The 25,406-nt window shown below is 35.5% G+C and overlaps 1 protein-coding gene across 1 annotated transcript in view; it reads left to right on the top strand.

Annotated features, from left to right (window-relative positions):
* Positions 1-25,406, top strand: part of CDH17 (cadherin 17) — a 69,048-nt gene that overhangs the window by 31,993 nt on the left and 11,649 nt on the right. The window contains exons 8-13 of the mRNA XM_074269519.1: positions 3,042-3,173; positions 3,914-4,064; positions 12,223-12,438; positions 13,159-13,235; positions 15,358-15,549; positions 19,808-20,052. Coding sequence (XP_074125620.1) covers positions 3,042-3,173; positions 3,914-4,064; positions 12,223-12,438; positions 13,159-13,235; positions 15,358-15,549; positions 19,808-20,052 — 1,013 coding nt within the window. The remainder of the gene's footprint in view (positions 1-3,041; positions 3,174-3,913; positions 4,065-12,222; positions 12,439-13,158; positions 13,236-15,357; positions 15,550-19,807; positions 20,053-25,406) is intronic.

Genomic DNA, 25,406 nt, shown 5'->3' on the forward strand with positions numbered 1-25,406 from the left:
TGGTGCTTTTATGACCTCTATTTTATAGAAGAGGAATGAAAGATTGTGACTTGCCTAGGGTCATACAATTGGTAAATGTCTGAGGATAGATTTAAATTCAGGCCTTCCTGACTCCAGGTCCAGCATTCTTACCTACTATCTCACCAAATAGTAATAAATGTCTCATTACTTCCCTCATCTCCATATACAGAGGTCAAAGCATCAAAATAAGTGAACCATATGCTGTCTTTGCCCTTTGGATAATTACATAGGGTAGCAGAGGTAAGGTCTGAAGATTTCATCCCAATACTCACTCATTTCATCCCAATACTCACTCCCAGTGATGAGTCAGGTTCACAGGACTTCTAAGTTCTAGGGAGTATCCCTGAAGAGTTGGGAGGAGGAAATAAATCTCTAATGCCATTGACTCAAAGCCTGACTGGTATGCTTTCCCCAAAGATTATTAATTGAGAATCAATTGAGTCAGCTAGATTTTTAAACGTTTTAAAAAGTCAAACAGCTTTTTAAAGGGATAATTATGGGGCAGTTAGGTGGTGCAGTAGATAGAGCACCAGCCCTGAAGTCAGGAGGACCTGAGTTCAAATCTGAACTCAGATACTTAACACTTCCTGGCTGTATGATCCTGGGCAAGTCACTTAACCCCAATTGCCTCAGAAAAAAAAGGGGGGAATTACTAATATGGTGAAGTAATAATGGCTGGAACAAAACATTTTTTCCACCACCCCGAAGCCTGAGCCACACTTTCTCAAGAATATACAGAGACGAGGAAAAAGTGAACTCAAGCTTGGAGAACACATATGACAAGATGGATGAGTTATTTATAAGTCTTGATGAATGGAAGTCCTTTTCTCCCATTCATGTAGTATTCAATAAATTCCATTTAAGCATGATGAATCTATATTGAGTTTGTCTTTGGCTTCCAATCCAGCTGTTTTCATGATCTACTGATTTTATTAGAATATCAACGGAGGATAGAAAATCTTACATCCTCTGCCTTTTTTGAAGTACCATAGAGTAATAGATAATGAGACTACTAAGACCTTTCTTTTCCTACTTTTGTCTTTTCCTTCCTTCCCTTTGTGAGGCCTCTCTATATACCTTTATGGTATACTAGAAAGCCATACTTGCTCCAATTTCTCTAATTCTTGGGACTTAATGTTATAGGAGGTAATGAAACTCCAAAGTCAGATTTCCTATTTGATATCATTTGACTTTCTCAAGATGTTTTTCAAATACTTTCCTACTTGGTTTAAAGGCTTATGATTGAGATGGACTGATCACTTAATTCAGATAAGATATAACTTATCACATTACTTTCATGAGAGCATGTCCATTCCACACAGTAGACACCTGATGATGATGTTTTGCTTTCTGACAACAATTTTAGTTTAGAGTTATGCTTCTTCTACAATATCCATTGTCTTTGTTTTGGACATTGCACCTTAGACATGCTTCTGATCTTGTCAAGGGATAAGAGCTGTAAATAAGACTGAGTGAGAACCCAATTGTAAATTTTTTTTCAAAATTCTTTCACTTGGTTTTTTGTTCTAGGTACCAACATCTATTCTACCTGTCTAGTGTCTTCATGTTGCCACTGCAGCTACCCACAATCCCACCACATAATACCTCACCTTTATTTGCCACTCTTTGGCAAGAATTCATAATCTTTCCTCCACCAAGTTTCAGTCAATGAACTCAGAAGGAGTGATTAGGATGAGCCAAATGAATCACCAACAATTTCAGTGTTAATATTTTTAAAAGTGTTATTTATTGCAATATAATTTTCCAGGTAATTAGAAAGAATAGGGTGGTAATATAATGACAGAAAGGACATTATTAGTCCAACAAGTCTTTTGAATATATAGAATATTTCAAGGCCCATGCTATTGAATTTTCTTATCCATTTCAAAAGACCTTCTCCAAAATTTGGCATACACCTTATCCCAACATTTTCAAGACTAAACATTTTGGGGACAGATTTGTATTATTTACGAGAAGAACAGTTCAAACTGTCCTCTGTTGTTTTTTTAATTCATCTTCTGTGGTGAATTTTGGAAGCTTGTAGTAAGCCAATGCTCCAATCCTTAAATTTTGTCCGTCACAGAGAACATTTTGTCTTTTATGTTGATGTCAGATGGATATAAATTCTTGAACATCAGTTAAGAGTTCCAACATAGAAGAATGGGGTGGAGGGGAGACAGGGCAAATACTACATATTTTAGGTGAGTAAGATAATATTATTTTGTGGGAAAAATACTTTTGAAAACATATCCACTCCTGCCATTCTAACAATTTAAACTTGAAAGGTGAAAACTTTTCTAAGTCATTCAATTAGGACTTATTAAGTACCTACAATATACCAGGCACTGAACTCAGTGCTGGAACACCTGTGGTTAGAGGTTAAATATTCAATTGTCATTACATTTGTACACACATATAGACATAAATATGTAAGTTGTTACATATAAAACCATAACAATACTATAGCTGTTCAATTTTTGAAAAAGCAAAATGATTAGGCAATAAAGAAGTATTTACTACTTGTTCCTCTTGTATTCTAAGTTACTATATTCTGAGGATACAAAAATAAAAATCAAAACAGTTCCTGCCCTCATGAAGCTTATATTCCATCAGAAGGGATATCATATTAAAATATTCATGTGAACAAAATAAATGCAAAATAAAATACAGAGCAAGTGTAAGGTAGTTTGAGAGCAAGGACATTGGTAGTTGGAGAGAGAGGAAAAACTTTATGTAGAAAAATACTTGCCACAGTAAAGTTGCAGCTTTTCAGATTTAAAAGGTGACCTAGGGTGATGGAAATAGTGTTTTATTTGGATGGAATTAGAGAGTTTGGCATCAAGTTCTGCCACTGCTGCTTGCTACCCATGCTATCTTAACTCATAAGACCTCTCTGGGCCTTGGCTTTCTCATCTCTAGTGTGAGAACCCAAGGCTAAGATCCCAGAACATTTCTAAATTGATGACTATGAATCTTTGTATAAATTTCACAAACTGCCTTTTATTGTTGGGGGTCTCTAGGTGCAATGGAATGAACCAGGAGCTCACTATTCCTTAGTTGAAAAGGAGAAGTTACTTCGATTCCCATTTTCCATTGACCATTATGGAATTATTTATGTGACTCAACCCTTGGACAGAGAAGAAAAGGAATCGGTAAGTGTGAAATGGTCATCCATGGCAAGACCCAGTTTTAAAACATGTGCACAGATGATAGCAACAGTGATTTTATTCAACAAACAAAGCATTCTATATTCAATAAACAATCATAGGATAGAGTTTGGGACTTGGAATCAGGAAGAACTAATTTCAATTGTCTGACTTCAAACCTTAGACAATTACCACCTAGTTGACTTCCAGAAAGTCATTTAACTTTTCTTTTCCTCATCTTCTTCCTCTGTCAAATGAAGATAGCACAATTATTGTAAGGCTCATTGAGGAAAACACAGGTAAAGAAAGTGCTTTGCAAACCTTTAAGTACTATATAAACCAAAGTCCTTCTCCTCCTCCTTCTTCCTTCTTTTCCTTTCTTCTTCCTCCTTTTTTCCTTCTTTGCCTCCTTTTTTCCTTCTTTGCCTCCTTTTTTCCTTCTTTGCCTCCTTCTTCCTCTTTTTCTCCTCCTTCCTTCTCTTCTGCCCTCCTCCTTCTCTCTTTTTCCTTTCCTCCTTTCAACTCCATTCTTCTTTCTTCTTTTCTTCATAATATGCTATTAACTTTCAACAAGCATATTTCTTTTCTTCAAAATCAAATCCTTTCATTTGCCCTTCTTATTGTCCATGTCTAAGAAAACAGCATCCAAATGGATAAAAGAAAATAGTCATTTACTTTGCTATTCAGAATGAGTTACAAGAATGAATTTTGGATATTTTTTCCTGACTTTTACTTTCCTGTTTTAGTATGTCTTCTATGCAGTTGCAAAGGATGATAATGGAAATCCACTAGCAAAACCATTGGAAATTTATGTTGAAGTTGAAGACATTAATGACAATCCCCCTATTTGCCCTGCTTCAGAGACAATATTTGAAGTCCAGGAGAATGAGCAAATAGGTAAGGAATGACCTTATTTTAAGAAGGAAAATTACATTTAATTTATTGGTCCCTGCTAAATTATTTGCTATTTTCATTTACAGCTTCAAATTCATGGGGGAAATGGTGTGATAGAAATGTACTTGTAGTAGAAAATAGAGTAAGATTTTCGTCCGTTTAAATATGATCCATCCTTTGATAACTCTAAAATAGTTTTCTTTAAATATTTGTAAATGTTTTTATGATACTCTACATATCTCTCCTTTTCTCCTTCTCCCAGAGAATTATTCCTTGTTACAAAGAATTCTATGAAAAATATAGTTGAGTAAAACTAATCAAAACATTAAAAAAAACCCTGATGTTGTATGTAGTGTCCTATATCCACAATTACTTACTTGTGCAAAGAAAGCAGTGAAGTATCATCTCATATCTCTTCTTTGTACCCAAGCTTGATCATTGTAATTTCATAGCATTCAGTTTTGGTTAACTTGTTATTCCATTTTCATTGTTGTAAACATTAAGTATATTGTTTCCCTGATTTTGTTTACATCATTTTGAATCAGTTTTCATAAGTCTTCCCATGCTTCTTTGTACTAATTATATTTATTGTTTGATACAGCAGAGTAATATTATATCTATGTATAACAACTTGTTTCACTATTCCTTAATCAATGGATTAAGGAATCAACTGGACAGTTTCCAGTTCTTTACTGTAAAATATTTTTCTCTTTGTAAAAAAATTAATTTTTAAATTAATTTTTACAAAAAATTTATGCATAGGTAAAATTGCATTGACAATTGAAAAACCTTTTGTTTCAATTTTTCCCCTCCTTTCTCCCACCCCCTCCCCAAGATGTCAGGTTGGCCAATACATGTTAAATATGTTAAAGTATAAGTTAAATACAATATATGTATACATGTCCAAACAGTTATTTTGCTGTACTTTGAAGCAGTGTACAATTAGCCTATGAAGGAAATAAAAAATGTAGGCAGACAAAAATATAGGGATTGAGACTTCTATGTAGTGGTTCATAATCATCTCCCAGAGTTCTTTCACTGAGTGTAGCTGGTTCAGTTCATTACTGCTTTATTGGAACTGATTTGGTTCATCTCATTTTTGGAGAGGGCCACGTCCATAAGAATTGATCATCATATAGTATTGTTGTTGAAATACATAATGATCTCCTGGTCCTGCTCATTTCACTCAGCATCAGTTCATGTAAGTCTTTCCAGGTCTTTCTGAAATCACCCTGTTGGTCATTTAAAATATTTCTCTTAATCATAGAATTTCTACCCTCCAGTTTTCTGTCAATATCACAGTTAAATCATCTTAGGCTATTACTTTAACAATACCATCATTAACAAAAAAGATTCCTGTGAAAAACAAAAATACTTCTTCTCTTTGCCCCTAATTTCCCCTATGGCATTATATTGCATTGTTTTATCAGCTCCTCTGACAAAAAGCAGAACAGTTCCATTCTCTAGAGGAAATTAGGCAGTAGGTTTATGTTCAAGTTCTAATATGATGTTGGATTCTGAAATTGCTGTAGATCTGTATAAGAAATATTTTCTCATCAATTAATAAAGGAGTTATTTACTTTTTGCTTTCCATCTTACTATCCCAGAAAAAGCATTATTTTTGTAGTAAAGAGCAATCAAAAACAAAAACTTGTGAAAAATTGCTTGTAGACCTGGGATTTTAGTGAATGGTTGGGCTATACAGGCACCACATCAATTTGATTTTGTGATCAATTGTTATGGAATATCAAAACTTTCAAATGACACATTTTTATTACGTGCTCTTTTTCTTTAAAAGAAAGGGTTTTTTTTGTGAATACAGAATAGTCTTGTGTTATTTCAATTTCCTTTCCTTTATATTTTAAGGTCTTTCTCTTGATGGCTAACAGAATTTGTTGTTTCTCAATGGAATTGTTTAGTTTAATCATTATGTGTTTTGTAATTTGCATCCCCTTGGATTTTTTTTTATCCTTGGGAGTTATCTATGGATTCTTTTGATTTGTACTTTGATTTTTGTGTTTGAAAATTATGGATAATTTTCTTGTATTAACTTTTGCATTATGGTGTTCAGATTATTATTTTTTTTAACTTGTCCTATTCTTCTATACTCCTTAAGTTGTTTCTGAGCATTTTGTCTTTGAGATTAATGTGTTTTACTTTTATGGAGAATGTGTTATTTTTAATTTTATTACTTTTTACTTAAACTTATTACTTGTTATTCTCTTTTGTGTCTTTGGTGAGAGTTTCCATCACAGATTCAAAATTTTCTATTCTACCAATTACTTTTTTCCTATGCAGGCTGTATATTCTACTCTTTTTTTATTATAGCTTTTTATATACAAAACATATGCATGGATAATTTTTCAACATTGACCCTTGCACAAACTTCTGTTTCAACTTTTCCCCCTTCCATCCACCCCCTCCCCTAGATGGCAGGTAGTTAAAGTATATGCATATTCTACTCTTACAATTATTTGTCTTTTAAACTAGGAATATTAGACTGTGGTTTTATGTGTTTTTTTTCAGAATCTACAATCTTCTGCCTCAACATTGAATCATTTTCTTTATCTTGCAAGATATATTCAGAGATGCCTGAAAACCTTTATTAACTCTGGAGGACACATTTCCTTCTGTTATTAATGTCTCCTCTATTGGTTAATAACTACTTTTATTTTTCAGCCTTTCCCCTTATTTTTCTCTTTTGCTCACTTTATGATCCAGTCTTCTCTCATGGAAGTTTCCCTGGAGGCTAGATCTTAAAGCATCTCAAATTTCCTTCCACACTGGGTCAGAAGCCTAGAATTGTGCTCCAAATGACTTATGGAGTAACCCAACTGGCTTCAGCTGACTGTTGGGCTATTTCCCTCAGGCTTAGTGGAGTGCCACTTCACTCTTCTCACCCCACCATGTGTTCTGCTCCTATTCTTTTTATTCTTTGACCCAGTGGCACTGATCACTTTCATGCCACTATCATAGCCTGAGCAAAATGTCTATCATTTGAAATTTGAATCTCCATGGCACTGCGGGTAGGAGTCAGCACATAGAATTTTGCTTTAATGTAAATTTGAACACAAATCCTGCCTTGTTCCCTTTCTTCTTCCATTAAGGATGAGTTCAGTTGCAGCACAGAATGTTGCCTCTGGAGCTATCATGGCTTGAGAACATTTATGCTACTTAAAGTTTGGTTTTCTGAGGCATAGGAAATCTGCATCGAGGAAGGATCCGGAAAAATGCAGAGTTGAGTCCTGTTGCTGATCAGTTTGTGCAGCCTTGCTGCTGGGATTGTAGTGGGTAGTGAGGGGAAAAGTGCTGAATAAATGCTCCTTAAGGATTAGGGAATAATCCCTAATGTCTAATGCTTTCTCTACCGTTAATCCACTGAATTTTTACCTTTTTGTTTCTTAGTATCCTAGACAATGGTGACTGTTGAAATTACTATATTGCTGTTGCAAATTCCCATTTTAGAGAGATTTAAGAAGATTAGAGAAAACGTCTAATCTTCTATTGTTAGGATTACTAAGTGAGAACTGAGGTTGTCTGGATAGTGACAAGGTGAGAATTCAGGTTTTCTGGACAATTACAAGGTGAGAACTCAGGATGACTTGAGAGAGGGGGCAAGCTCATTGGCTGGGGTGGTTCTTCCCAGAAGCCCTTGCATTATCCCACACCCATTCTCTGGGAGGATAAAAGAGACAGCACTGGGCGCAGAGAGCAGATCGGCCTGGAGAAGGATAAGAGCTGGAGGAGATTCAGAGCCAGGATTCAAGAAGAGGACTCTGAATTGCATCAGGCTTGACGGGGCTCTCTGCAGGAAGGGAAGTCACTTCTAAAGACAAGAGTTAACAGCAACTGCCTGGAGACAACGGTTCACTACAGGAAGAAGAATCTGTCGGAGAGATTTGAGTAGACACAGCAGATCTCTTCCCAGAGAGCGATCCGGCAGCTTCTAGAGACGACAGCTCACTACAATTGGCGTCCACACGTGGGGCAAGGACTTTTGCTTATCCTGACAAGAGGAGCTAGACCAGACCTTCTCAATTTGGCGCCCGAACAGGGACAGACACGGTCCTGATTCCAGTGGAAAAGCTTCCGATCTAGATCTCAGTCTCTCTGACCCAGAACCGTGAGTAACGAGGAAACTTTGTTAAAGATTAAGTGAGCGTGCTAATAGATAAATAAGGAACTCAACTTGTTAAGGGCTAAACCAGGAATCTCTTTATAGTGAAATGGGGCAAACACCTTCTGTTCAAGGAAAATGTTTAGAGAGCATCATCAAGGTTATGAAAAGCCAAGGCTTGATTATAATTTTAGAGGAAATTACTGAACTTTTAAGAACTGTGAAGGTCATATGTCCTTCTTTTTCTCTGGAAGAAGAATTGGATCCAGATGAGTGGAAATTAGTAGGAGAGCAATTAGGTGAACAGTACAATTACCTTTGTGACATTTTACCCTTTGGTTCCAGACCAAACTCAGTTTCCAAAGATACAATTCATACCTACAATTTAATCCAAATGGCTTTAAAAAATGTTATTCTAAAGGAAGAGATGAAGGAGCAAAATGGGGAAGTGTCAACTAAACTAGGTGAAAAGGATGAATCAGATAACAATGAAGTTAAGTACAATTCTGAGCAACAGCAACAGGAGCACCTCCCATCTCCTCCTTCAATTAACCCTTCAGGGGTGGAGCAAGAAGGAGAAGGGGAAGAGGCAGAAACACAAACAGAATTGCCTGTGAAGCAGCCTAAGCCTATGACAAGATTAGAAAAAGCATTGGTTAAAGCTAAGAGAGAAGGACAGGATATAAGTGATTTTATACATGCATATCCTGTGATTGAAGAGATTGACTCTGTAGGTAATAAAAGGAGAAGATATGCACCTTTAGATTTGAATAAGATTAAAGATTTGAAAAAAGGTTGTACCCTTTATGGGGCTACATCAGCTTATGTTAAAATGTTACTAGATGGTTTGTCTTATGAAGTCCTAACCCCAAATGATTGGAAATCCATAGCAAGGATATGCCTGGAACCTGGAGAAAATTTATTATGGCTTGCGGAATTTCATGAATTATGTAAAATTCAAGTCAGATGCAATTTGGAAATAGGAGTTAACACACAATTCACTTTTGAGCACTTAGCTGGTGAAGGTCAGTATGGAGAGAATTCGGAACAGATTAATTATACCATGACAATATATGAACAAATTGCTAAGGCTGCAATAAAAGCTTGGGGTGTCCTTCCTGGACAGAAAGATCGTGGAGAGGCTTTCACTAAAATACAGCAAGGTCCCAATGAACCTTTTGCAGATTTTGTGGGACGTTTGCAAACTGCTGTCAAAAGAACTATTGGAGAAAATTCAGCTACAGAAATAATGACCAGACATCTGGCTAAGGAAAATGCCAATGAGATTTGCAAAAGAATTATATGGGGATTAGACAAAGATGCTCCTTTAGAGGAGATCATAAGACACTGTGCTACAGTGGGAACAAATGCTTTTTACACCCGGACAATGATGAATGTGGAAAGGCAGGGTCCCTCCTGGCAAGGGCCTTCTAGAGAAACTCTGCGATGTTTTCAATGTGGAAAAATTGGGCATCTAAGAGCTCAGTGTAGGTATGGAGATACAGTGAGAAGACAGGGTGAAAGAAGACCTAAAACCCCATGTCCAAAATGCAACAGAGGACTCCATTGGGCATCAGAGTGTAGAATAATTCAGGGAAATGGGATGAGGGGCCCAGGTCCAGGGCCCCAGGCAAAAAAGACTTGGGGCATGATGGCAGCTGATGTTACACCCAAAGAACCTTTAGAAGGCCAGGACTCTGATTTAATCAACCAGCAGAAAAGCAATCACATGGCAGAAAGGGATTACCCAATCAGTCAGCCAAAAGGCAATCAGATTGCAAAAATGGATTACACTTGGGGAGAATACAGGCCTTTTAAACCAACATGGCTGTATCCAGTGCAAACAATTCCAATGTAATTGCCAAATGATGAGAAGATATTTAGAAAGTGGTAAATAGAAGGTAATTAGATAGGTTAACTGCCTGGGAGAGAGGGTTTGCTTGTATTTCTTCAGCAGGAAAAGGAATCAGATGGGTGCCAACTAGTCATATTCACCTTGTCCATCAGAGAGAGACAGAAAAAGAGAAAGACCTCAAAATAAAGGAGAAGATCTAAGAAACATCTGACACTGAAAGAGCATGGATAATAAGAAGACTGTTAAAGAACTTTAAAAACCAGCAGGAATCATTGGACTTCCTCACACAAGATGAGAATAATGGACAATGGACTTATGGACATTTATAAATTTTCAATTTATGATTATTTGATTATGTTATATACTTCTAGCATGTGTTATGTTACTATGTTACTATGTGCTTATGTAATTTATGTAATTATCTGTAATACTTCCCATATTGATGGATTTATGTTTCAAGGTCATGACTGTCCTATGTTCTAAATCAAAAGAAAGGGGGAGATGTTAGGATTACTAAGTGAGAACTGAGGTTGTCTGGATAGTGACAAGGTGAGAATTCAGGTTTTCTGGACAATTACAAGGTGAGAACTCAGGATGACTTGAGAGAGGGGGCAAGCTCATTGGCTGGGGTGGTTCTTCCCAGAAGCCCTTGCATTATCCCACACCCATTCTCTGGGAGGATAAAAGAGACAGCACTGGGCGCAGAGAGCAGATCGGCCTGGAGAAGGATAAGAGCTGGAGGAGATTCAGAGCCAGGATTCAAGAAGAGGACTCTGAATTGCATCAGGCTTGACGGGGCTCTCTGCAGGAAGGGAAGTCACTTCTTTGGACAAGAGTTAACAGCAACTGCCTGGAGACAACGGTTCGTTACAGGAAGAAGAATCTGTCTGAGAGATTTGAGTAGACACAGCAGATCTCTTCCCAGAGAGCGATCCAGCAGCTTCTGGAGACGATAGCTCGCTACATTTGGCGCCCAACGTGGGGCAAGGACATTTGCTTATCCTGACAAGAAGAGCTAGACCAGACCTTCGCATTTTGTGTCTGAGAGATTTGAGTAGACACAGCAGATCTCTTCCCAGAGAGCGATCCAGCAGCTTCTGGAGACGATAGCTCGCTACATTCTATTTTGTTGGTCACTTGAACTGGAAATCCCAAACTAATTTTCAATATTTTCCAAATATTTATTGCTTCAATTTAGTTCCACAGTTTGTTTGGTATACACTATTAAATTTTTTAAAAATTTCATTTATTTAAAACTTTATTAAAATTTAAAACAAAGTAGAAAAATGCCATGCGCACAGCAGAACATAAAAGAATATTCAAAATGTAAGGCAATAGATTTCCATTTCAAGAAAGCTTATATAATAAATACTATACATTGTGTTCAGAGCTGTCTATCTTTGCTTCCTTATAGGCTTTCTTTTGTCTTCTGTGTAATTTTTACTTGATTCTTTCCCCACTTCCTCTCCCTCCCAACAAAGTTACAATTATGTACAAATTATATATGTGTGTATATAAACATTCATATATATATATATAACATGTATATGCAAACATATATACATATGTATGCACAGATATCTATAATCATAATATACATACATCCTTATAGGTTTTCTTTTGTCTTCTTCTGTGTAATTTTTACTTGATTCTTTCCCTCCTTCCTCTCCTTCCCAACAAAATTACAATTATGTGCAAATTATATATGTGTGTATATAAAAATTCATATATATATACATATATAAAACATGTATATGCAAACATATATACACAGATATCTATAATCAAAAATATATACATAAACATATATATATACATATACACAGATATCTATAACCATAACATACATACATGTATATACTATACATTCATATCGAATATATGTTCATATATGTGTATGACCATACTAAGCTGTCTTCTCTTTCTCTGAAGATGTATATTTTCCTTCACAAGTCATCTTTTCTATTCTATAGAAATATTTCAATCTTATACTGCCTAATTATTTTAAATAGTCTAAAGCAATATCGATTATTATCACTCACATATAGTATAGTCTCCCTATTTTGAAATTTTGATTAAATATATTTTGGCTTTGACTTTGAGAATATCCATTATATTTATAGGTAAAATAGATTGGTTTTCTGCCTGAGAAGCACTCCAACTGACTCACTGTCTTTTCTTTTCTATAGGTAGCAATATTGGAGTTTTCCATGCCTATGACATAGATCAAAAAGACACTTCTAATAGTTTTTTACACTACAAAATTGTGGATCAGAGTCCTTTGCTTCCAAGTAATAGTATCTTCCTTATACAATCAGTTGATGGAATTATCCAGCTAATTAAAGCATCTTTAAGAAAGCAAGAGACACCTCAGTATCATTTGAAAGTGCAAGTGTCAGATCCAGGTTAGTACCTTCTGATTCATAAATCCAGAAGAGAATTCAGAAGTGGTTTCCTGCATTGACCTGGTTGTGAATGGTTTGTATTCATCGTCACATTTGCTCTGTGATTTTTTTTAATCACTGAAGAGAATGATGCTCACAACATAAATGCTATTCTCAGAGCCCAAGGGAGAACATAAACAAAAAGTCAGTCATTTTGTCTAGTTTTTCCCTTTCTGGTCTAGGAGAGATATCCTTTATGAAGAAAGAGATATCTCTCCTTGTTGCCCTATTCTCTTTTTGCAGACCATCAGGGAGAATTCCCTAACTTACATATAGTAGCAGAAGTACTCTCTCCTCACTATAAACAAAGATAGGATTGCCTTTTTAGGTTTACTAATGTTCCACTCCATTTCCTGGGTCCAATTCTCCTTCTCATGTCATTAAAATCAAATTGTATAAATGGGATATGTAAATTCATTTTATTATAGTTCTCTTGCCTCACCCAGATATTGGGTGGAACCATTCTATGTCCAACATCCAGAAATTCTGAGTTAATTTGTGAATCGCCCCAAACACTATAAAAAGTTTACACTGTGCCAAAGGAACACAAAATTAGTGTTGCCTGTTGGTAAGGAAGTTCTGTTAGTTTCTATACCCTTGCAATCTGGTTGTTCCTTAATGGTTAGGGAAAAGGGATTTTCAACAGAAATTTTAGGTGACATTGCTCTGTTTGATTTTCAGCTTTCACAACAATCTGTGATGTGACAATAAACGTTATTGATATCAATGACCAGATCCCCATTTTTGAAAAAAATGATGTGAGTATTTGCTGGACCATATCTTTTTATTTACCGATTGACAATGATTTTTGGAGCAAAATGTGGGATAAAGAAACATCCTGAAACCACACACACACACACACACACACACACACACACACACATATGCACACACATAAGAGAAAACCCAGATATAGCAGTTAACTATAGTAAACACATTGACTATAGTAAACACACTAGGAACACATGAATTCTTTTCAGTGGAAAATTTGGAAACTGGACATAGTGGGATATACTTTTAATTCTAACTATTAGGGAAGCTGAAGTGAGAGAATCTCAAGTTCAAAAGTTGTAACCTGCAGTGAGCAATGACTATTAGGCTTCTGCACTAAGTTCAGCATCAATATGATGAGCTCTGGAGAATAGGATAGCACTAGATTTAGGTCACTTAAAGAGAGATAAATCAACACAAATTAGAAATATAGCAGATCAAAATCCAATGACAGTTGGACCCCTAGTAACTCTTCTAATTCCATTCTAGGGGAGATGGGGAAACCTAGTCTTAAGAAAACTAAACTAAACTAAACTAAACAAAAACACAATCAAGTCCAAACCCATTGTGCTAAATGCTATTATATTACACAAAGAAGGATTCTAGTTACTCTACTGGAATTTGAATCCATTTATTTCACAGACTAGTTGATAATACAAAATTCCACCATAATAGAAGACTAGAACAATCCCTTTCAGTGTATTAAAGATTTTTGAGCTATATTGAAATATATATATATATATATAGTCAACATATTTTAAATAAGCATATATAGTACAAATTAAAATAAATAAAATAGTCTTTATTCAGAAAATATCATCTTTGGTAGACTTTAAAAGAATATCATCTATATAATGGTAAAATAATTTTATTTTGCTTTGCAAAATCACTGTAAATTGTGGTAAGAAATAATCCTTCCTATAGAACACTGGCAATTTAAGCCCATTTGATAATAACTGTCATGTAAGAGAAAAAATATAAGGAAAACCAATAATCTTATGGCTTAAAATAAAATATCCATAAGCCATTTGCAAATTTTTGTAGAACTGGGTGAGGTGAGGGAAAAAAGGAAAAACAAATTTAATGCTTCTAGAAAGATATAGATGATCATTTTTATTAGTAGATTTGAAACTTGGTATTATTCAACATTTCATTTAAATGAGCTGTTAACACATCATTTTAAAAAGCTGTTTAGGGGCTCATTTGTTATATTTTGGGATCATAGTTGAACATAATTCTTTAATAAGTGACAGGAAGATCACAGCTGACAAATTTAACAACTCAACTTAGTCAAAATTAAAAGGAGATTTTAATTTTTGAGAAGTTTTGGAGTAGTTAGAAATGCAACAGAATTGATTATAGACTAGACACAATGGATACCCCAATAAAAAAATAAATAAAACTTTCAGTCTCATTGAATATCCAATCATTTGATCATTTGTTTTGTTTGTTTGTTTTTGCAAATGACAGTCCTAGGATTTGGATTGAGATCCTTAGCCTGGATCATTTAGCTTTTTCATTATTTATTTATTTTTACTGAATCATTAGTTCTATCTCTTGTCTTCTGAAACTAGTGAAGCAAGTTTTTCACTTGGAAATTAGTAGACATTATAATCCAAACTGCAGCTAACCTGAACTACTCATCACCTGACATTTTCATCCTTTTCAGGACTTTGCTGTTTCAGGAATCCTCCATCCCCATTTCTCTCTATTGAAATTTTACCCAACTCTTAAGAATGAGCTCAGATAATATCTCATTCCACATCCTCCCTGTTAGAAATGATATTTCCTTCCATTATATCATAGTTAACACTTTTTCTCCTGAACCTATGGTATTATTTACTTTATAGTTATTGCAGTGTTGTTACATATTTATTTATGTATTATATTTTTCTGGCAGAGTGTAAGCTCTATATACATTGGGATCATATGAGTCATATTTATATTTCTTTTTTAGATCCTATTTTAGCAGTGTCCTAGGACACTGCTATGTAAAAGTCAGTGCATAATAAAATGATTGTTGAATGCATGAATTAGTGCATGAATATAGTATCTTCTGTCATGCTTTCTGTAAGCATTCTCATATGTTTATCTTTCTTTCCCTCCTAGTATGGCAGTCTTACTGTTGATGAAAATGTTGCTGTTGGAACAACAATTCTTACCATCCAGGCCACAGATGCAGATGAACCATTAACTGGGAGTTCCAAAATCCTATATACCTTTACTAATGAAGACCTTGATGGAAAACTTGTGATTGACACTGATCCCATTACCAATGCAGGATATGTCAAGATAAACAAGGTAAATGATCTATTTTAACTGGATCAAATTGTTTTCATGGATGAATAGGTCTATTTTTTATTGTAATAAGAGGAAATACTGTGTCATGGGAAAAAAAGAGAATTTGATTTCAATAAACTTGAATTCACAGCCTGATACTTAGTATGTGACTTCATTAGAAGTTTCCTCATCTTTCAAATGGGGATACTAATACTTGCACAACATACTTTTGTTACAATATGTGTTAAAAACCTTAAGGCACTAGATTTTTTGAGTTATTATTGTGGAGAACTGTGATCCACTAGAGCAGAAAACATGCTTTATGGTAATGTCTTCCCTGCAAAATCTGAATGTAGATGTAAATAAATGTATAGTACTATTCACAGAGTCCTAATTTGGATGATGTCTGCAGTAGTATACATGAAAAAGGATAGACCTTAACATTAGTTCTAAGCATGGTTTCCCCTTTTGTCTATTTATTCTACTGACAGCTAAGGGTAAATCTCAGCCCATAGTTTCCTGGATAGGATAGACCAGTATAATGGTCAACTCTCATTGTAAGCCACTGACCTTCCAGTGGACTAGATAGTCAAGGACCAAGTTCTGATTGCCTCTGTTCCCCACCCATCCACCCACAAAGGACCTATAAGAAGGGAGAACACCACATGGCAACCTTATTTTTCAAGTCACACTGAAGACATAGCATAACTATATTGGACCAGTGACAACTATCTGAAATGAGATATACAGAAATTAGGGGCCAGGGACTAAGAGGATAGGACTCAGTGACCTAAATCCCAAAAGTAATTATTTTTAATCAACTGGCGCAGACCTGCAATGCCCACCAGGAATGTGCTGCTAATTTCCAAAGCAATAACTACTCATTGGTGGACCATTCTTTTGAGAAGTTCTCTTGGGTTGACACAGGGCTCAGGGATTGGAATGACTGAGGAGAGAGCCCTTTCAGCACCATGGCTAGCAAGTTTTATCAGAACTTTAGATTTCTGATAGTTGATTATGCTGTTGTAATAAAAAAAAAAAGTCATTTGACTTCTCTTGAATTTAGTTTCCTCATCTGCAAAATTATTGTTGTTTCTCCTTTGTTTTTGAACAGGATCGATGAGATCATGGGTAATGTCTTTACTTGCTTATGAATTGAATTTAACCAAGGCAGAGTTGCCTCACTCTTTAGTCTTACTCTCTCTTCCAGAATCATTGAAATCTAGTGGCAGGACAGTGGCAATGGCCCAGCATGCTGTAGATAACTTTGACATCTTTGATATCTAACTAAGCTCTAAGAGCTCCGTAGCATCTGCTTCAGCTGCCTTCATGGCCATTGGAACAAACTTTTCTCATCCATCCATTCTACTGGAGGAAGTCTTCATCTACTGGGGTACACACTCAACCTGGTTTAACCCATCTGAAGAGACAGTTTATTAGGGTGTGACCATTGCACATGCTGCAATTCTCAGAGCTAGAAGTGAGAGTAGAATGAATCAGATAAGGTAGATAAGCATCCATGAAAAATCCTCACACTAAAGATGTACACAACCCATCCATTTCAGCAACCAACCAATATAAAAAAAATGACAGTACTTGAAATTATCAATCCACTGAGTTCCCGAGGTTTTAAAGAGTAGGTATTAGGAGTAGGAAGATGTTATAATCCTTGTGAGTTCACCCATAAACCTCTTGAAATCTCCCTCTCCCATCAAAACTGCAGAACTATAAATGAGGACATATTAGAGTACAATATTTTGTACAGAATCATGAATTTTGATTTTACATTTATTAGCTATGTAATTCTGAACATCTCTCTGAGATCTCTTTGAGATCTCAATTTCTTTATTCAAATGGAGATTATAATAATCTTTAATTTATCCATTAGCAATTGGGAACAATAATTGCCTATGTCACAAGATTATTTATGCTTTGGGCTTTTATTCATTTATTCAGTGGGGCAGCTGAGTAGTGCAGTGAATAGAGCTCCAAACCTGCAGTTGGAAAGAAGAGTTCAAATCTGGCATAGAGGTTTACTAGCTGTGTGATCCTGGGCAAGTCACTCAACCCTATTAGCCTCAGTTTCCTCATATGTAAAATAAATTGGAGAAGAAAATGGAAAACCACTCCAGGGTTCCTGCCAATAAAACCCTAGCTGCTCCAAGCCAGGCATTCTGCTAGATGCTGGAAATATGAAGAAAAACATACCAAAATAGTTCCTTCCTTCAAAGGAGCTTACATTCTATGGGGGTGGGTGGGGGTGGATGGGAACAATATGTTCAAATAATCAAATTCAAAATACTTATCACAAAGAAGTAATTTTGGAGAAGGGACACTAGCTACTGAGGGATAAGGATAGGTTTCTATAGATGGGGAAGCTCATACAATTTAAAAATAAAAGTTAAATGTGTTACAATTTTTGAAATAATTATCAGTAATCATTTTCTCAATGTGTCTGGTATTTTTGCGTTTTCATTTTATCTCTCAGGATCATAGGATTTTAAAAGTTGCGTAAAATTTTTTTTAAAAACAATTTTTGGGTGAGATTTTATAAGTTGTTTAGTCCAAAGCCTTCCTGTTTTCAACCAGTTATGTGGTCTATAAAAATAGTGATCATGTTTTCCATTTTGTCATTTTCTCAATTGTTGAAAAATGACATAATAACAAAGCTAGAGTCAACTCCTGGAGGACATTGTTTGTCACACTTCTTAGGTGACTCTGGTCCATTAATTATAATGATTGAATTGACCTTTCAAACACCTGGGTACAGAATAGGAGCTGTGGCAAGACCATAATTTCACTTTTTATGCAGAACTGAAAAGTCTTCCAACAAAGTCTGTATAGATTTTCTCTCTCTAGGTAGATCCTTGCCCAGGCTTGTTTTTCACAAAGTCATGCTGATTGCCCCTTCATCCCTCCTCCTCTCAAACTTTTCCAATGTATTTTGTGTTATGTGCTCTTGTTCCAGTATTTTTCCAGGTGTGAAAGTTAAGCCGACAGATTCATAGGTTCTGGGATTGATTTTTTTCCCTGTTTTAAAAACACAAATCACAGGTCAGGCAGCCCTTACCTGAATTTCTCCCACTCTGATAAATATCAAATTAAAAAGAAATTTTATGATTTGCCACATTGTTTTCACACAGAAGCATGCCTATTTAGAACACAACTTAATTAACAAGAGTAATAATAGTTTTCTGTTTAAATGGGGACCTGTACCCAATACCTCCCCTCTTGGATTCCCCCCTCCAATTCAAAGTACTTTAATTGGCAACCTTTTATAGAGTGATTCAGAAAAAGAAAGGTATAAAAATCCTGTGATTTCATTACCAGGAGAGAAATATTGGTGTGGGAACACATTTGCTTATGGTCACATAGCCAGTACATGTAAGCATCCAAACCCAGAACCCTATCCACTATGACTCACTGCCTCTTGACTTGAATGCTGGTACTTAAACTTTATTAAATTATAACTTTTTTCATGAACTTCATTTTCCCTTTAAAGGAATTCAAAAGTTAATTGTAGCTTTTTAAACCTTAGTTTCCTCATCTGTAAAATAAGAGGCTTAAACTGGATGACCTTTCAGTTATCTTCTTGGAAGATAACTCTGAGTGTACAATTCAAAATCCTTCACCAATGTCTTAATATAGCATAGAACCCTCTCAAAGTTCTCAAAGGTTATGCCAACAAAATACAATCTCTACTAGCTCTTAATAAACTATAAAGATTTCTATTACTGCAGTAGAAATGAATAGTAGGGTGGCAATCCAAAGTCAAATCTAGCTAAATTCAGAGAGGTTAGGGTCATGAATTTTTTGGCAACTCCAAAAGATCATTTACCGAGGTATAGAGGGGTTGCAATGTGTATTGGTGGAAGATATATCCACATTTATGAAATTACAGGTCCCTGAAGTTCACTAGCAAGGCAAACTTGACTTCACTTCTTAATATAGGGTTGTTGTTGTTGTTGTTGTTTTTAATAAGCACGATGTGATCGGTCCTGATTGTTTTAGTGGAACATGGTAAACTAACATTAAATCTTTCTTATCTTTTATCCCCTCAACATCCCCTCATGAATTCTCGGAAATGACATGATATAATTTATATTTATTAAGTTGTTTCCTAAGGAAATGAATCCCTGGATAACTTGAGAATCTTATATGATAGTATAATGTTGTGTGATGTTTTTGAGGGAAACAAGGAAACTTTGAATCTTTCGGAGGACAGTCAACTGGCAGAAAACATGAATTAACTTTTTTGTTGTTGCTTATTTCCCAACAGCCTCTTGATTTCGAAACGATGCCAGTGTACAATCTCATAATCAAAGCTGAAAATCCTGAGCCACTTGTTCAGAATGTACAGTACAATGAAAGTTCCTATGCAGGATTTATTCTTATGGTGTCAGATGTCAATGAACCTCCTGTATTCTCCCAGGCATTGTACCAAGCACAAATATCTGAAAATGCTGAAATAAACACCAAACTGATTACAATAAATGCCACTGATCCTGAGGGAGAGGCAATAAGGTAATGAATAGTTCTCCTTTCTCTAAAACAGACTCATTCATTTTAAAGAAAGAGACCAATTAGCAGTTTGGGATTGGGACATATTTTCCTATAGAAACAAATAGGTAGAACATATTCTTTCAGTCTGATCAGATATACAATGACTAATTTGATTCACCTGATGATTTGAACTTTTTTTTTTTTTTTTTTTTTTTTTTGGCTGAGGCAATTGGGGTTGTGACTTGCTCAAGGTCACACAGCCAGGAAGTGTTAAGTGTCTGAGGTCAAATTTGAACTCAGGTCCTCCTGACTTCAGGGCTGTTATTCTATCCATTGCACCATCTACCTGCCCCAATTTGGATGTATTTTTTAAGGAAACTAAATTAGCTAATTGTTTAAATCATGGAATAATCTACACTTGGAGTCAGGAAGATCTTAGTTCAAATATAGCTTTGTGAAATTACTGACCAGGTTGCCCTAGCAAATCACAACTTCAAAGTGCCTCAGTTTTTTTTTTTATTATTCCTCATAATATGAGATCTAGCTCCTAGGATTGTTGCAAAGATAAAATGAGGTAATAATTCATTATGCCTACACTTGCCATTTAAATGTAGTCTGGCTTTTTCACCCATTAAACCATATCAGATTCCATGGTCTATGTTCTCTGGAGGTCACATGAAAAGGAACCAAAGAAAAGTCCAGGGGCTGCTAAGATGCCTCTTCCTCAGGTTGTTATTGCCATGCTGCTCTCAATGTGTCCACAACTGACAACTTTTTTTTTTTTTTAGGAGTTTAGAGTAGGTAGACGAGGGCTCCTCAAGCACCAAGTCTGTGATTCTGTGATTGGTTGCTTGTGATTGATTCTTAGTGAGTTCACTTTGAATTTCAGTCTTCATTTAGATTTATTTAGACAGAGGAAGGACTTTAGAATAATAATGATAATGGCTAACATTAAAGTTTCCAAAGTCATCAACATATGTTATCTTACTTGATCCTTACAATATCCCTGATGGAAGAATCTGTTATGAAGTCCCTTTTATAGGTGAAGAAATTGAGATTGAGAGAAGTTCACTGATTTTGCTTTGGGTTACACAGCTAGTGAATATCTGAGGCTAAATTTGAACTCAGATCTTCTTGAATCTGCATCCAGTATTCTATCCATAGTATACTTAGCAAATCCTTTAGAAACCATCTAATCCATTTCTCTCATTTTATAGATAAGGAACTTTCCCCCAAAAAAGTTAAATTTTCTTCTTTGGGCACAAGGAAAAAGTGACATAGTCAGGGTTCAAACTGAGATCCTCTGATTCCCCTTATTCCAAATCCATTGTTATTCCAGTATATATTTCCTCTAGCACATGGCTCATTCTTTGGTGCCCATCCTCCCCTTAGGGGAATAATTCCATATTTGTATTAGAAGTTTACAAAATGGACAAAAGACTCCACACAGTAAATGATCATAATTTTTATCAGTAACCAAGGCAGGTTAATGGTAATATAATAATAGATAGACACAGTTTTACTGGCCATTTAGAAGAAAAGAGAAAAATTCGGTCAATAACCAAGATGTTTTCAAATATTATAATAATTAGAATCACAAGGACAAAGCAACTAGATAATTGATCACGTAGTTTTTAATTTTTTAATGGGAATAGTTCCATCTAGCTATAGATACAACTCAATTGAGTTCACTTTTATATTAGTTCAACTCTCAGCTTGTAATTAACAACATTTCTTTAACAGCATGGCAGAATTGTCTTTTGAGTCTTATCAAGCATCATTTTCCACTCTGAATTATTCCCTTTTCTCTGTTCTTCCCTTATGGCTCCCTATATCCCATTTTCATTTTGTATATCTTCAGCATCGAAACATAGTACATGGGACTTGGAAAGTGATTAATAAATATTTGACTGATTAATATTAGTTGAAACAACAAAATTATATCACTTCCTTGTCATAGATGTTCAGATTTTTTTTTAATTATATATATATATATATTTTTTATAATATTATCCCTTGTATTCATTTTTCCAAATTACCCCCCCTCCCTCTATTCCCTCCCCCCGACGACAGGCAATACCATACATTTTACATGTGTTACAATATAGTCTAGGTACAATACATGTGTGCGAATATCACTTTCTTGTTGCACAATAAACATTAGAATCCGAAGGTACATGCAACCTGGGCAGACAGATATTAGTGCTAACAATTTTCATTCCCCTCCCAGTGTTTCTTCTCTGGGTGCAGCTACCCCTGTCCATCATTGATCAACTGGAAGTGAGTTGGATCTTCTTTATGTTGAAGATTTCCACTTCCATCAGAATACATCCCCATACAGTATTGTTGTTGAAGTGTACAGTGATCTTCTGGTTCTGCTCATTTCACTCAGCATCAGTTGATTTAAGTCTCTCCAGGCCTCTCTGTATTCCTCCTGCTGGTCATTTCTTACCGAGCAATAATATTCCATAACCTTCATATACCACAATTTACCCAACCATTCTCCAACTGATGGACATCCATTCATCTTCCAGTTTCTAGCTACAACAAAAAGAGCTGCCACAAACATTTTGGCACATATATGTCTCTTTCCGCTCTTTAGTATTTCTTTGGGATATAATCCCAGTAGTAGCGCTGCTGGGTCAAAGGGTATGCACAGTTTGATAACTTTTTGGGCATAATTCCAGATTGCTCTCCAGAATGGCTGGATTCTTTCACAACTCCACCAGCAATGTATTAGTGTCCCAATTTCCCCACATCCCCTCCAACATTTGTCATTATTTGTTCCTGTCATCTTAGCCAATCTGACAGGTGTGTAGTGGTATCTCAGAGTGGTCTTAATTTGCATTTCTCTGATCAGTAGTGATTTGGAACACTCTTTCATGTGAGTGGATATAGTTTCAATTTCTTCCTCTGAGAATTGTCTGTTCATATCCTTTGACCATTTATCAATTGGAGAGTGGTTCGGTTTCTTATAAATTATGGTCAGTTCTCTATATATTTTGGAAATGAGACCTTTGTCAGAACCTTTGTTTTTAAAAATATTTTCCCAATTTGTTACTTCCCTTCTAATCTTGTTTGCATTAGTATTATTTGTACAGAAACTTTTTAGTTTGATGTAATCAAAATCTTCTATTTTGTGATCAATAATGATCTCTAGTTCTCCTCTGGTCATAAATTCCTTCCTCCTCCACAAGTCTGAGAGGTAGATTATCCTCTGTTCCTCTAATCTATTTATTATCTCCCTCTTTATGCCTAAATCATGGACCCATTTTGATCTTATCTTGGTATATGGTGTTAAGTGTGGATCCATATCTAATTTCTGCCATACTAATTTCCAGTTTTCCCAACAGTTTTTTCCGAATAATGAATTTTTATCCCTAATGTTGGAATCTTTGGGTTTGTCAAAGATTAGATTGCTATAGATGTACCCTTTTTTGTCCTTTGTATCTAATCTGTTCCACTGATCTACCGTTCTATTTCGTAGCCAATACCAAATGGTTTTGGTGACTGCTGCTATATAATATAGCTTTAGATCAGGTACACTTAGACCACCTTCCTCTGAGTTTTTTTTCATTAGTTCCCTTGCAATTCTTGACCTTTTATTCTTCCATATGAATTTTGTTGTTATTTTTTCTAAGTCATTAAAATAGTTTCTTGGGAGTCTGATTGGTATAGCACTAAATAAATAGATTAGTTTGGGGAGTATTGTCATCTTTATTATATTCGCTCGGCCTATCCAAGAGCACTGAATGTCTTTCCAATTATTTAAATCTGATTTTATTTTTGTGGCAAGTGTTTTGTAATTTTTCTCATATAATTCCTGACTTTTCTTTGGTAGATGGATTCCCAAATATTTTATACTCTCAACATTTGTTTGGAATGGAATTTCTCTTTGTATCTCTTGCTGTTGCATTTTGTTAGTGATATATAAAAATGCCGAGGATTTATGTGGATTTATTTTGTATCCTGCCACTTTGCTGAAATTTTGAATTATTTCTAGTAGCTTTTTAGCAGAGTCTTTGGGGTTCTCTAAGTATACCATCATGTCATCTGCAAAAAGTGATAGTTTAATTTCCTCATTTCCTACTCTAATTCCTTGAATCTCTTTCTCGGCTCTTATTGCCGAGGCTAGCGTTTCTAGTACTATATTGAATAGTAATGGTGATAGTGGGCAACCTTGTTTCACTCCTGATCTTTTTTTTTTTTTTTTTTTTTATTATATATATATATATATATTTTATAATATTATCCCTTGTATTCATTTTTCCAATTTACCCCCCCTCCCTCTATTCCCTCCCCCCGACGACAGGCAATACCATACATTTTACATGTGTTACAATATAGTCTAGGTACAATACATGTGTGCGAATATCACTTTCTTTTTGCACAATAAACATTAGAATCCGAAGGTACATGCAACCTGGGCAGACAGATATTAGTGCTAACAATTTTCATTCCCCTCCCAGTGTTTCTTCTCTGGGTGGGTCTACCTCTGTCCATCATTGATCAACTGGAAGTGAGTTGGATCTTCTTTATGTTGAAGATTTCCACTTCCATCAGAATACATCCTCATACAGTATCGTTGTTGAAGTGTACAGTGATCTTCTGGTTCTGCTCATTTCACTCAGCATCAGTTGATTTAAGTCTCTCCAGGCCTCTCTGTATTCCTCCTGCTGGTCATTTCTTACCGAGCAATAATATTCCATAACCTTCATATACCACAATTTACCCAACCATTCTCCAACTGATGGACATCCATTCATCCTCCAGTTTCTAGCTACAACAAAAAGAGCTGCCACAAACATTTTGGCACATATATGTCTCTTTCCGCTCTTTAGTATTTCTTTGGGATATAATCCCAGTAGTAGCGCTGCTGGGTCAAAGGGTATGCACAGTTTGATAACTTTTTGGGCATAATTCCAGATTGCTCTCCAGAATGGCTGGATTCTTTCACAACTCCACCAACAATGTATTAGTGTCCCAGTTTCCCCACATCCCCTCCAACATTTGTCATTATTTGTTCCTGTCATCTTAGCCAATCTGACAGGTGTGTAGTGGTATCTCAGAGTGGTCTTAATTTGCATTTCTCTGATCAGTAGTGATTTGGAACACTCTTTCATGTGAGTGGATATAGTTTCAATTTCTTCCTCTGAGAATTGTCTGTTCATATCCTTTGACCATTTATCAATTGGAGAATGGTTCGGTTTCTTATAAATTTGGGTCAGTTCTCTATATATTTTGGAAATGAGACCTTTGTCAGAACCTTTGTTTTTAAAAATATTTTCCCAATTTGTTACTTCCCTTCTAATCTTGTTTGCATTAGTATTATTTGTACAGAAACTTTTTAGTTTGATGTAATCAAAATCTTCTAT

Source organism: Sminthopsis crassicaudata, chromosome 1 (genome assembly GCF_048593235.1).
Source record: "Sminthopsis crassicaudata isolate SCR6 chromosome 1, ASM4859323v1, whole genome shotgun sequence".
Lineage (NCBI taxonomy): Eukaryota > Metazoa > Chordata > Mammalia > Dasyuromorphia > Dasyuridae > Sminthopsis > Sminthopsis crassicaudata.